At 60.9% G+C, this 11,441-nt stretch overlaps 2 protein-coding genes across 3 annotated transcripts; one reads left to right on the top strand and one right to left on the bottom strand.

The window, feature by feature from the left end:
• The first annotated feature begins 116 nt into the window (after positions 1–116).
• Positions 117–2,614, top strand: ISCU (iron-sulfur cluster assembly enzyme). The gene is made up of 5 exons (XM_033008090.2): positions 117–444; positions 542–655; positions 918–1,028; positions 1,630–1,708; positions 2,081–2,614. The coding sequence occupies exons 1-5, from the start codon at positions 364–366 to the stop codon at positions 2,176–2,178; spliced, it is 483 nt and encodes a 160-aa protein (XP_032863981.1). The 5' UTR covers positions 117–363; the 3' UTR covers positions 2,179–2,614.
• A 1,478-nt stretch (positions 2,615–4,092) lies between these two features.
• TMEM119 (transmembrane protein 119) lies at positions 4,093–7,437 on the bottom strand. Of its 2 annotated transcripts, none has more exons than XM_042805112.1 (2): positions 7,280–7,437; positions 4,093–5,609 (listed from the first exon to the last, which is right to left on the bottom strand). In XM_042805112.1, exon 2 carries the CDS (start codon positions 5,590–5,592, stop codon positions 4,831–4,833), a length of 762 nt encoding a protein of 253 aa, XP_042661046.1. In that variant the 5' UTR covers positions 5,593–5,609; positions 7,280–7,437; the 3' UTR covers positions 4,093–4,830. The 2 variants fall into 2 exon arrangements, with proteins under 2 accessions (XP_042661046.1, XP_042661045.1); XM_042805111.1 differs by having other exon boundaries at positions 7,295–7,437.
• Positions 7,438–11,441: the final 4,004 nt, after the last annotated feature.

The raw sequence follows: 11,441 nt of genomic DNA, 5'->3' as shown, positions 1-11,441 counted from the left end.
ACCCCGGACACCTCAGGGCCTGGTCGTCTTGGGGGCCTCCGAGGCGATCCAAGGCGTGCGCGGCACCGCCCGCCCGCCATATTGAGTGTGGCCGCCGCTGCACACACGGCCCGTGTCGCGATAAAAACGGCGTCGTGATTGGAGACAGCGTTTGTTGATTGTTTTAGCGGCAGCGCAAGGCTCTTTCCGCCGGGCACCCTTTCCCCGGCGCCCCCACCGCCGCGCTCGGGGATTAAACGCGGGCCGGAGGCGGTGGGGAGGCGTGGTCATTGTGTTAGGGGGCGTGGCCTGTGGGGGCGTGGCTGTCCTGCTCCAGGCTATAAAAGGGTGGCGCGGGGGCTGGCCGTTCCCGCCGGGCTCAAGATGGCGGCGCTGAGGGTGGTGGGAGCGGCCCTGCTGCGGCCCGAGGCGGCAGCGGCTACCAGGCTGGGCTACCACAAGAAGGTGAAGGGCGAGGGGCTGTGGAAAGCTGGAGGGAGGGGAAGAGAAAGGAAAAGGGAAAGGCAGGTGGTGGCTGTTGATGACGCGGGTGTCTTCGCAGGTAGTGGATCACTACGAGAACCCGCGCAATGTCGGCTCGCTCGACCGCAACGCCAAGAACGTGGGCACCGGCCTGGTGGGCGCCCCGGCCTGCGGCGATGTCATGAAGCTGCAGGTGACCTTGGGGACCTGCTGGCACCGGGGGATGGGGTGGCCTTGGGGCTGCTGCGAGGCCCAAACTGCCCACTTCCCCTCAGGGGTGCGGCCGGGCCTTCCCCCTCACCACCCCCCTCCCCGTTCCCGGGGGTCTGGGCAGGCCTTGTCCCGCTCCTGGGGGCACGGCAGGAGGCAGGGCCCTGCCTGGGCTTGAAAAAGTGCCTCAGGGGCAACTGGCGGGAGCTGAGCTGGCCGCTGAGGTGCCGCTAATGCTCTGGCAGGTGGAAGTGGATGAGAGCGGGAGGATCGTCGATGCCCGTTTCAAAACCTTCGGCTGCGGGTCGGCGATCGCGTCGAGCTCGCTGGCGACAGAGTGGGTCAAAGGGAAAACGGTAAGGGTCCTCGCCGGAGTCGGGGGTGACACGGTGGGAAGCCTTCAGAGCTTCAAATCTGCCTGTGCTCTGTTCGGAGTGCGTAGGAAACAGTGGCCTAGCAATCCTGGCACTGATTTTGTGCACTGCAGCCGCTTAGAAATTGGCGACTGTCAGTCCCTGGCCTGCCTTCTAGGGCGATAGGTGTCTTTTCCAAAAATATTTGTTCATTTGCAGGGAAGTACTTTGTGTCATCTGCAGAAAGCAAAAACGTGGTGATCACAGGTTCTGAAAGGAAGTTTAGTTAGAGTGCCTTTAGATTACTTACACTTTTTTTTTCTAGGAGAAAAGAAATGCATTTCTATATTATGATAAAAGGTAAGCACGGAACAATCCCTCTGGTGGCACTCAGTCCCTAACGCTGGTGTGCTTTGGTTCATTCCCTCCCCAGCTGAGTCTGAGACATTCCTTAATTCCAGCATCCTTCACTGCCCCTGGCATTTAAGATGTTTTTCCATGAGGATTCTCTTGGCTCTTGAGCACGAAAACACTCTTACAACACGAGCTACAAAGGCGTTTGCTACCTCACATGACCAGTGACCACACACTAACTGCTTTTCAGGTTGACGAAGCATTGAAAATCAAGAACACGGATATTGCTAAAGAACTCTGCCTTCCTCCAGTCAAGCTGCACTGCTCCAGTAAGTAAAGGACTAAATGGTTGAAGTTCAAACACAAACTTGTAGTTAAGAGGGAAGCTTCTGGGAATAGCACAGATGCTTCTGAGTGTTGTTTTCCAAATAAAGTTCCTGCACGAGGAACACTTAAGGTTGGCCCAAAAGAGAAACTTGCTAATGTTCAGATTTCAGGGTTATGTTAAGAGTTTTCATATCTCTTTCATCTTGTGGATTCTGTTGCTCAGCAGACTGATAAGTGTTCAGATTCTGATGTTCTGCATCTAAGATGCCAGTGGGCGCTACCTGCAGCGGTCACTGCTGGCTGCTTTTGCTTTTACGGCACCTTTTGTTCTAAGTGACTTTTCATTGTCCTTGAAATACTCGTTTTGTTTGTAGTGCTGGCTGAAGATGCAATTAAGGCTGCCTTGGCTGATTACAAGTTGAAGCAGGATCCAAACAAAGAAGAGTCAGAGAAGAAAGCAAACAATGCCTGAACTGACTGTAAAGTTTGTTCTCATTCCAGTTAAATTTGCAGTGCAATTATTTTAGCTATCAGTAGGATCCTGTGCACTACTAAACAAAGCTGTAAGATACGCACAACTTACGCACAACGTGTCACTGTTCATTTGTGCACAGGCACTCCCGTAGTGCTTGCACGGCTGGGATGTGGGTATTTCAGCAGCATGTGTCCTCTCACAACTGCATTTGAAATGTTAGAGTGAAGAAGACTGTTCAACTGCAGAGGACTCAGGAGAGAAAATCCTGCTGGTCCGGTACTGGAAGGGCTGCACTTTTTTGGGAAGATGTATAGTTTTGCCTAATCTTTTACAGGATTTAGTGGGAACCATGGCCTTGGTCTGAATGTTGATGTAAGAACTGCAGATCAGTCCGTGTGTACAAACACGGGGCAGTGCCCCTGCCCGCAAACTACAGCTGTGTCAGAGTTTTGTTTCGCAATCCGAGTGCGAGTTCCTCCTCTCTGGACTGGTGGGGGACTGGCAAGTAGTGCCTGGGTGTCGGTTGCCACCGCGCCAGGAAACACAGACCTGGCTTGCTTCTATTCTCATGTCCCCACTGGTGCTTGCTGGCTTGGTCTGTTTGGGTTTTGGTTTTTTTTTTTTGAAGCTCTCACAGGAGCAATTTTAATTTTTGGAGTGTCTTCTATAAAAATTTAACCCTTGGATTTGCTGAGTACTGTTAAGAGGAGTAAATGCACCCTTGGGTTTGAACCCAGGAGGGGAATAATATCGCTGGGGTGCAGAGTTGAGGAGCAGCTTTTGGGGTGAGCGTGGCTGACATCCACCTGCTCAAGGATTTGCGCTCCCCAGGAGCTGGGGGCACACCAGTGTTTGAAAAGGAAACGTTTTGGGGTGACTCTGTGGCTTACCCTCTCTGTGCTCCAGGCCCCTGTGCTCTCCTGTGCCTTCTGGTGGTTGCTCTTTTTCCGGGAGAGTATTTCCATAGATTTCCAAAACAAACAAAACACATTTGAAAACTTTGCCTGCTCTTAAGATTTTTAAACCACCCAAGAAACCTTACTTGCCTTTTTGCATACCTAGAATGTTTTAAAAACATTAAAAACCACGTTTAAAAATAAGTGGCTTATTCTGATGTTTCCTTTTTTTTTTTTTTTTTTTTTAATTCAGAGCAGGCCACGTGTTGTTGCTGCTGTGGTTTGTCGCTCACACAGCCGCTCTTGTGGTACCTCAGCTCAGCACCACCCCACGTGCCGGATGCTGGCCCTGAGCACAGCCCCTGTCTCCTGCAGCAAGGAATGTGCTTTGCTCCCTGGGATCAGTCCTGTGGTTTCCCAGTTAAAAAAAAAAAAAAAAAGTCAGGGAAACTTCAGGCGCCCATGTCTGCTTTGGGGCAGAATCGGTTCATTGTGCTCGTGAGAGCCCCTGGACAAAATGCAAGAGAGATAAGAGCCAACGTGCTTTTCCAGAGGGGAAAGGTCCTGCTGTGGGGACACATCCTTACCTGCCCCATGGCTGGGACAAAACCTGGGGACACAGGGATGCGGGGATGCTTTGCCTTCAGGGCAAAAAAGCCTTTTTCCCCCTTCCCAGTTGGCCCAGTGTCCCCAGCAGATGCAGCTCTGTCAAGTGTTGTGCAGCAGCATTGTGGCCCCCCCCCCAGTCCCCGCCAAGTCTGTGGGGTGTGAGATAAAAGTTTCCCAGAAACGGCGTGTGGGTGTACAGATTTTTCTGAACGATAAGCGCGTCTCCCTGGGGGTTTACCCCCGCAGAGAACCTTCGCCCTGAAGCCCGGCTGGGACCTGTGGGGCTGAAGCTGGAACTGGCTGCACCCCAAAACCAGGCTGATGCAGGGAGGACCCTGAAAGAGCAAAGGGGGGGGGGCCTTGGCTGCCCCCCACCCCTAAGCTGCAGAAACACACAGGAAAGATCTGCGTAGGAAATGTTTTTATTACTAGCTGAAGGGGTTAAGAAAATAAGGGGAAAGTCCAGCTGGGCTCTGGGCAGAAAAATGAAAGGATGGGTCATTGCTACTAAATCCTCTTCCCTTCCCTCCTCAGCTGGGTGAGGGTGGCCAAGGTCACCCCGTCCTTGGTGGCCACAGCCATCGGCAAGTGCCTGAGGTCACTGTGAGCCCCTGCCCCGCTCCCCGGAGGGGGGGCAGCTGCACAGACCAACCCTCCCAGCCATGGTCCCCTGCATCTGCCCGGAGGGCTGCAGCTCCCAGCCTGGACCAGGAGGCTGCTAATTAGTAAAAAATAACATTTGGGAGCAAGCTGGGGGCATGTGGAGGGGGGGGGGGGGGGGGGCAGAGCTGGAGGGGGTGGGATGTGCCCCCCTCTCCCCCCATAGTGTCCCGGGGGTGGGAAAAGCCCCTGGGGCAGCAGGAGCGATAGGGCCGACGGTGCTCAGGCAAAACCACTGTGTGCCAAAAATCCCCGTGGCTTTGGCACGGCGTCCCCGCCGGCATGAGGGGTGCTGGGCCCTGGGGAAGGGGGGGGGGTCAAACCAGGGCGGGGGGGGGCTTCATCGGGGCTTCCTTGAGCCGCCACGTATATATGGAGCAACAAAGCACCACGTCCATCGTGTGTCCGCGGGGTGTCCCCCCCCCCCCCCACCACTCGGCTGAGCCGGCAGCTCCTCAGGCTCGCCTGGGATGGGGTCCCTGCCCTAAATACCAGGGGGGGTCGGGGGGCCACCTTGGGGCACATCAGGGGCCCCCCCGCCCTCTGCTCCCACGCCACTCGCCGCTTCCTCAGCGCCTGCGTTTTGGGGAGGGGGCTCAGTGGGTGGCTGGTCACCCAACTTTTTGCTTCCTTCTTCCTCCTCGGGGGGTGGGTTCTGCTCCCCCCGGGCCCCATTGGCCAGCGGCACCTTGGGGGGGGATTTGAGGTTCTGGGCAGCGGCGAGGATGTCTGCCTGAAGCTGCCGGCTGCAGTCGAGCGGCTCCTCGGCGCCGGGGTCAGGGGCTTTTTCGGGCACCTCACTAAAAGCCCGAGCCCCCCCCGCCTTGTCCCGCTGGTCCACGTACTTCTTCTTGGGGAAGGAGGAGGGGTAGTAAGCAGACGCCTTGTGCTTCTGCCGGACGATGACGGCGGCGCAGATGATGAAGAGGAGGACGAAGGCCAGCGAGCCCACCACCACCACCAGCAGCATGTACTCCTTGAAGAAATCCACCAGCCCGTCCAGCACGCCGCCCGGCGCCGAGCTGTTGGTGACCGTGGTCCCCGCCGCCTCCCCGGCCGTCGGGCCGGTCCCCGGCGTCACGCCACGGACGGGTGGCACGGCCGAAACCTCCTCGCCGTCCCCGCTGCCCCCGCCGTCGGGCAGCACCGCGGCGTGCCGGGGGGCTGCCGAGCGTGCCGGGGTCACCGTCACCACCACCACCACCACCAGCAGCCACGCACCCATCGCCGGCCGCATCGCCATCATCTCCCCCCCGCGGCAGCCTGCGGGATGCAGAGAGGAGGGCGAAACATTAACACCCCCACAGAACAAGACCCCCCCGCTCCCCTCAACCCTTACCCCAAGCGAAACCCCACGGTGCGCCCACCCCGAGCCCTGGATGATCCCAAGGGTGGTGGAGCCACTTTTAAGAAAAGCAAAAAAAAAAAAAACGCGGCTCCCGTTTCCTCGCCCCCGACACCGAGCGAGGGGCTGTGTTTGTTTTGCAACGGCGCGCTGCAAAAAATAGACAGAAACCAGCTGAATCCAATTGCTCAAGCCTGGGGGGGGATGCTGTGTGCACGGCGAGGGGACCGGGGCCGCTGCCAACAACTGGCTTCAGACAACGGTCATTTGGCTGATTAGAAAATTCCTGAAAAATTGAGGTTTCCAGTGGAAACTTTGACACAGGCGACGCTGCAGAGGAGCCGGCCCCCGGCGCGAGCGGCATTTCCCAACCGCTCGTCCCGGACTGTTACAAACGATTCCCAGCTTAAGCGTGGCTAAAAATAGGTTGGCGGGGAGGATTTCACCCCAGTGCCGGGATGGGGCGCGGGATTCCCGCCCCGGAGCTGGGGTGCAGTGAACAGGAGGGGCCCAGCTGGCCGATTCCCCGGTGAAGGGTGAAGGCCAGCTCCGTCCCCTCGCCGTGCCGCGTTCCTCTGGACGAGGCCGGTTGTAGGACGCGGGACAAACGTTTCCCATCCCCACACACGACCCGAAGGGATGAGCCCCCCAGCTGGGCTCCACACCCGCCGTGGGGTTTGGCAGTGGGGGTGCAACTCTCCCCGGGGGACGGCTGCACGTTTAGGCTATGCCGCACCACGTAACACCACCGAGCCTTTCCCAGAGCTCTCCCACCCCACGGGAAGGTTTCACGAACCAGCTCCCCAGGTCCATTGGCGGGGAAACCCCCCCACACACACACACACCCCGGGCCAATTCCCCCCAACCTCGGGCCTCCCCAAATCCCAACCCACCTCCCATTTTCTCCACCCCACGCCCCCAAACAAACCCAACTCGGCAGCGCTGCAAACCGAGAGCGACTCCAGCAGCAGGACTTGGCTTTCGGGCTCCTTCCCAGCTGCAAAATCTGGTTTGCATTAAACCAGAGCAAACAAACGGCGGCCGAGGCAGGGGGGTGCCCCCGGACCCCCCGACTCTCCCAGCTTGCTGCCAGGCTCGCTGCAGTAATGGGACAGAGGGTTTTGGGGGGCTGGGAAGAGCCCCTTCATCCTCCCCTTTCGCCTCAGAGAGGGGCCCCTCAGCCACGGTGGGGAGAGGGGTCCTGGGGAAGGCATTAATTTGCCGTTAGCAAGCAGAGCTGACGAGTAGCCACAGAGGGGCTGAGCAAAGCCCAAATCGATGCTGAGAGCAGCGCCTGCCATCGTCACCCCATCCCCATCTGCACCCATTCCCATCCCACCCTCGCCCACCCCCAGACCCACAGCGCATCCCCGGCTCCGGCTTGGTGACCCCCGTTCCGCTTCCCTCCGCTCCCCAAACGCTCGGAAAATTCACAATTATACTGTCCTTCCAGGCACAGCATCCTCCAAACTGTGCCCGGGCGCACGGTCAGCTCCATCCCGCACCCCGCTGCGGGGACTGTGCCCAGCCCAGCCACAAAGCAGCCTCAGGAGCCCCCCCCAAAAATTGGGGGGTAGGCTGGCATTACCTGTGGGATTCTCACCTTGTCCACAGCTGCTGCGTCGGTGGGAGGGAGCTGGGAGAATGGGGGGGTCTGTCCTGCACACTTCGTCTCCTCGCGCCCCTTTCTGCTGCCTGCTGGGATGAAGCCTCCTCCTTCTCCTCCTCCTTCCTCCTCCTCCTTCGTCCTCCTCCTCCTTCTCCTCCTCCTGTGCTGCAGCCCAGGACCAGCTTGTTCTCATTAGGGCTCGTTTGGGGAGGGAGTGCAGGAGGCCGGTGAGGGGCAGGCGGCCCCCAGCCCCCTCCCAGTCAAAATCCAGCTGGGAGCTTGGTGGGGGCTTCCCAGCCTTTTGCCCTTCCAGCAAAGGGGGGGACCCCCAGTGTCCCCCATCATGCCACTGGAAGGGGTCGCTTTTTGGGGTGCGAGCGGAGACGGGGGTGATAAGGGGGAGGTTGTTGCAAAGGTGTTTCTATCCACGAGGGTGGAGGCAAAATGTCGTCCCCTGGCCACATGGCTGAGCCACTGTGGTGGGCCAGTGGTGTTGGCACTCCAAAAATGCCTCCCAATCAAGCTTGGAACCCCCCCAGCTGCTTTTCATCACGCTCCTGGGCCCCTCATCGCCCCAGCCCAGGGCCTGATCCTGCCCCGGTGCCCAGCCCTGCGAGCCCAAATGCTCCTGCCCCAGTTTGGGCACGGCCACCGAGGCCACGCCGTGCCCAGGGTCTGAGGGGGACGGTGAACATTTCGGGCAGGGTGCTCTGGCATTATTGGGGTCTGGCAGTGTGGCACGGGGGGGGGGGGGCAAACAGGCCTTGGGACGCCCCCCCCACCCCCCCTTAATTTCAGGATACCATTTCCTAAACATCCCAGCCTGGAAATGCTCCAGCACAGGCACCTCTGCCTCGGGGTGCAGAAAATTGCCCCTGTGCTTCCCCGGGTGAACACGGCAGCAGCTGCTCCCCAGGACATGGTGTCCAGGCTGGGGGTCCAGGGGTCCCCCCCCAGTCCCCCCAGCAGCCCTCTGCCCCCCCACCCCCACCCCCCCGCAGTGCCCTCTGAGCTGAAGTTGCTCAAGAGGCTGCAGCCGCTGGTGGGTGACCTCATCCTCTTGCTATTCGCCTCTGCAGCTCCCCGGGGACCAGCCAAAATTCCCCCCCCCTCAAAAAAAAAAAACATCGCCAGCACCCTGGGACTGTGACCAGCTTGGGGGGGGGGGGGGGGGGGGGTGACGGTGCCTATCCCCATCACCATTGGCACTGGGAAGCCGGAGGGCAACTGGCGCCCTTTGGGTTTCTCCCGGCGTCGGCCGGACGTAATCGTGGCTCCCAGAAATAACGGGTCTGTCCGTCCGTCTGTCTGCAGCCGGCGGCTCCACGCAGCTGCCGAGGTGGCTTTTCCTGGTCTTAAACGATCAGGGCTGAAATCTTAGAGGGGAAGGGGGAAAAAACGAGGGGAGGGCGGGGGGGGGGGGGGGGAACGCGAGGGGGGCCGCGCTGCCGAGGCGAGCCGGCCTGGAGAAGCGCCAGCGGAATCCGGACTGGCTCCTGCAGCCCAGATGGGGATGGGGGGGGGGGGGGGGGGAGGCTGCGATTTCCCCCTCCCCGTGCGCCCAGCGATGCCGCTGTTGGGCTGAGCCTCCTTGTCCGGGGTCCCCTGCCCGATGTCCCCATCCCTCCTCCCCCATAGTGTCCATCCCCCCCTAGTCAGGGTCCCCATCCATCCTTGCCCAGGGTCCCCACCCTTCCCCAATCACCATCCCCACCGCCCCAATTCGGGGTCCCCGTCCCAGCCCTGGGCTCCTCCCAGGGTGGCGGGGGCGTGGGGCCGGGTGGCCCCCGGTGCCAGCGCCCACCAGCCATTACGATGCCGTTTTTGCCTGCGGCCGGGGAGGGCTCAGCCCCTCGGTGCTGGGCAGGGCCGGGCCGCCCGCGCCCCGCTTTGTAATTTGGGGCAGCTGGAACGCGGGGACCCGCAGGGCTCGGCTCCGCGGCCCAGCCAGCCCCAGCTAACCTGCAATTTGAGACATTTCGGCCTTGCTCTGCTTGTAATTTGCTTCGCTGGGCTGTGCTTTGCTGTGCCAGCGAAATATCCAAAGTGTATTGGGGGGGGTGGGGGACGGGACACACGGACACTGTGTGTGGAGGGTGTGTGGGGACGGACCGATCCTGCCGAGCTGCACCCCGGCGTGCGGAGCACCCTGCAAAGCACCACCCACCACCCCATGCCACCCAGAGCCCCCCCCCCGCCAAGCACAGGGGTGGCCCGGGACTCCTGCTGTGACACCGTGCCGGGTTCCCTGCAGATTCCTGGGCCGTGAGCTGGGAGATGGCAGCTGGACAGGACCTGCTGACGATGCCAAATAGGGCGATTCCCCGGCTGGTTGGAGCAAAGTTTATGCTCGTTGGGCTCCTGCTGCGGAGCGGCGGGCAAGAAGGAGCAACCGCAACCCCTCCAACCGGCACCCGTCCGCCTGCTCGCGACCCACCAGCCTCATCCTCACCTGGACCCGGGGGGCAGAGCCTGCTGTGGGGCAAAGCCGGGTGATGGGAGCACCCCTTCGCCTCTGAGAGAAAGTGGGGCTGGGGGTGACAGTGAGTTCCCACTCCCCAGCCTGGCCCCGGCTGCCCAGGGGCACCTTAAACCTCCGTGCCAGTTATGGCTGAACCATGAGCTCCTGCGGCTGCGTTTTGGCACAGCGGGGTGCTGGCATCCCCACGCCCAGGGACACAGCGGGGGCAGAGCCAGCAAGCCCCTGGCTGGGGTGTCCCACCTGGGGACCGGCCACCGCCGCGGCTGCACATCCCCTGACTCACCCGTAAACATTTACATTTGCAGGAGGGAGCGGGGCCAGCGAGGCTGCTCGGCCCCAGATGGAAAATATCCGAAGCACAGCGTGAATGTAAACAGGCGTCAGGGCCGGGGTGCAGGTGAGCTGTGGTGCTGCCAGCCCCTGCCCCCTCTCTGAGGGACAGACACCCCCGAAAATGGCTTTCGAGGTGGCTGAGCATCCGGGGCTCGGCTCGGGGATGGGGTGGCACAGCGATGCCACGAGTGCACGCCGGAACGCTTCGCTGCCCAAGCGTGCGCTGCGCCCATCGAGGGCGGCGTAAACTGGGGGGGGTGGGGATGGGGACGTGGGGTTGGGAACGTGGGGATGGGGATGTGGAGATGGGGACGTGGGGAAGGGGATGTGGGGATGGGCATGTGGGGATGGGAATGTGGGGATAGGGACATGGGGATGGGGATGTGGGGATGGGGAAATGGGGATGGGAATGTGGGGATGGGGATGTGGGGATGGGAACGTGGGGATGGGGACATGGGGATGGGGATGTGGGGATGGGGAAATGGGGATAGGAACATGGGGATGGGAACGTGAGGATGGGGAAATGGGGATGGGGATGTGGGGTTGGGAACGTGGGGATGGGAATGTGGGGATGGGGATGTGGGGATGAGGACATGGGGATGGGAATGTGGGGATGGGGATATGGGGATGGAAAAAGGGGGATGGGAATGTGAGGATGGGAATGTGGAGATGGGAATATGAGGATGGGGATGTGGGGATGGGGATGCTGGATCCAGCAGGGCAGGGGTGGAGAGATGGGGACATTAAGCCTGGCTACAGCAGGGATGGGGGTGGAGGGATGGGGACACCGAGCCCAACTGGGGCAGGGATGGGGATACAGGGATGGGGACACTGAGCCTGGCGGGGCAGGGATGGGGATGTGGGGACAGGGACATGGAGCCTGTTGGGGCAGGGACAGTCCTGGGCCATTTCTGCTCCCTTGGGTGGCTCCCTCGGGGCTGGGCACAGCGAAGGGGTTCAGGCTGGTGGCTTCAGGGGTGACCAAACCTGCACCCCAGGGGGAGGTGGGACCTGGGGAGCAAACCTGAGCCGCCGTGTGCAGGCAAGATGGTAGGAACCTTGGTGACTGGCTCGTGGTTTTGTCACACCCAGGCAGGGCCAGCCCCGGCCGACGCCGCCCGACGAGGCCAAGAGCCTGTGGCCACCATTTGCTGATGGGGGACGAGCCCAGGACCACCCCGACGGGCAGTGACGAGCCCCGGAGGTGTCACCTCGCTGCAGGCGACCGCAGGGCAGGAACACGTTACGCCACGAGAGTACCCGGCCCCGTCCGTCCCCCCCCACCCCCGCCCCGGCATTTCCGCCCCAGCACCACCACACTTTCCA

This window comes from Tyto alba, unplaced genomic scaffold, assembly GCF_018691265.1.
Source record: "Tyto alba isolate M040663 unplaced genomic scaffold, T.alba_DEE_v4.0 Super-Scaffold_44, whole genome shotgun sequence".
NCBI classification, from domain to species: domain Eukaryota; kingdom Metazoa; phylum Chordata; class Aves; order Strigiformes; family Tytonidae; genus Tyto; species Tyto alba.
Note: the sequence above shows the minus strand (reverse complement) of the source record. Positions and strands in the feature narration are given on the sequence as shown.

What these genes read in the sequence shown, in the direction of transcription:
- ISCU (XM_033008090.2), top strand. Translation starts at nt 364, where the DNA reads ATGGCGGCGCTGAGGGTGGTGGGAGCGGCCCTGCTGCGGCCCGAGGCG. An exon ending in GCGATGTCATGAAGCTGCAG is followed by an intron (nt 656 to 917) that starts GTGACCTTGGGG and finishes ATGCTCTGGCAG; the next exon opens with GTGGAAGTGGATGAGAGCGG. An exon ending in AGTCAAGCTGCACTGCTCCA is followed by an intron (nt 1,709 to 2,080) that starts GTAAGTAAAGGA and finishes TTTTGTTTGTAG; the next exon opens with TGCTGGCTGAAGATGCAATT.
- TMEM119 (XM_042805112.1), bottom strand. Translation starts at nt 5,592, where the DNA reads ATGATGGCGATGCGGCCGGCGATGGGTGCGTGGCTGCTGGTGGTGGTG.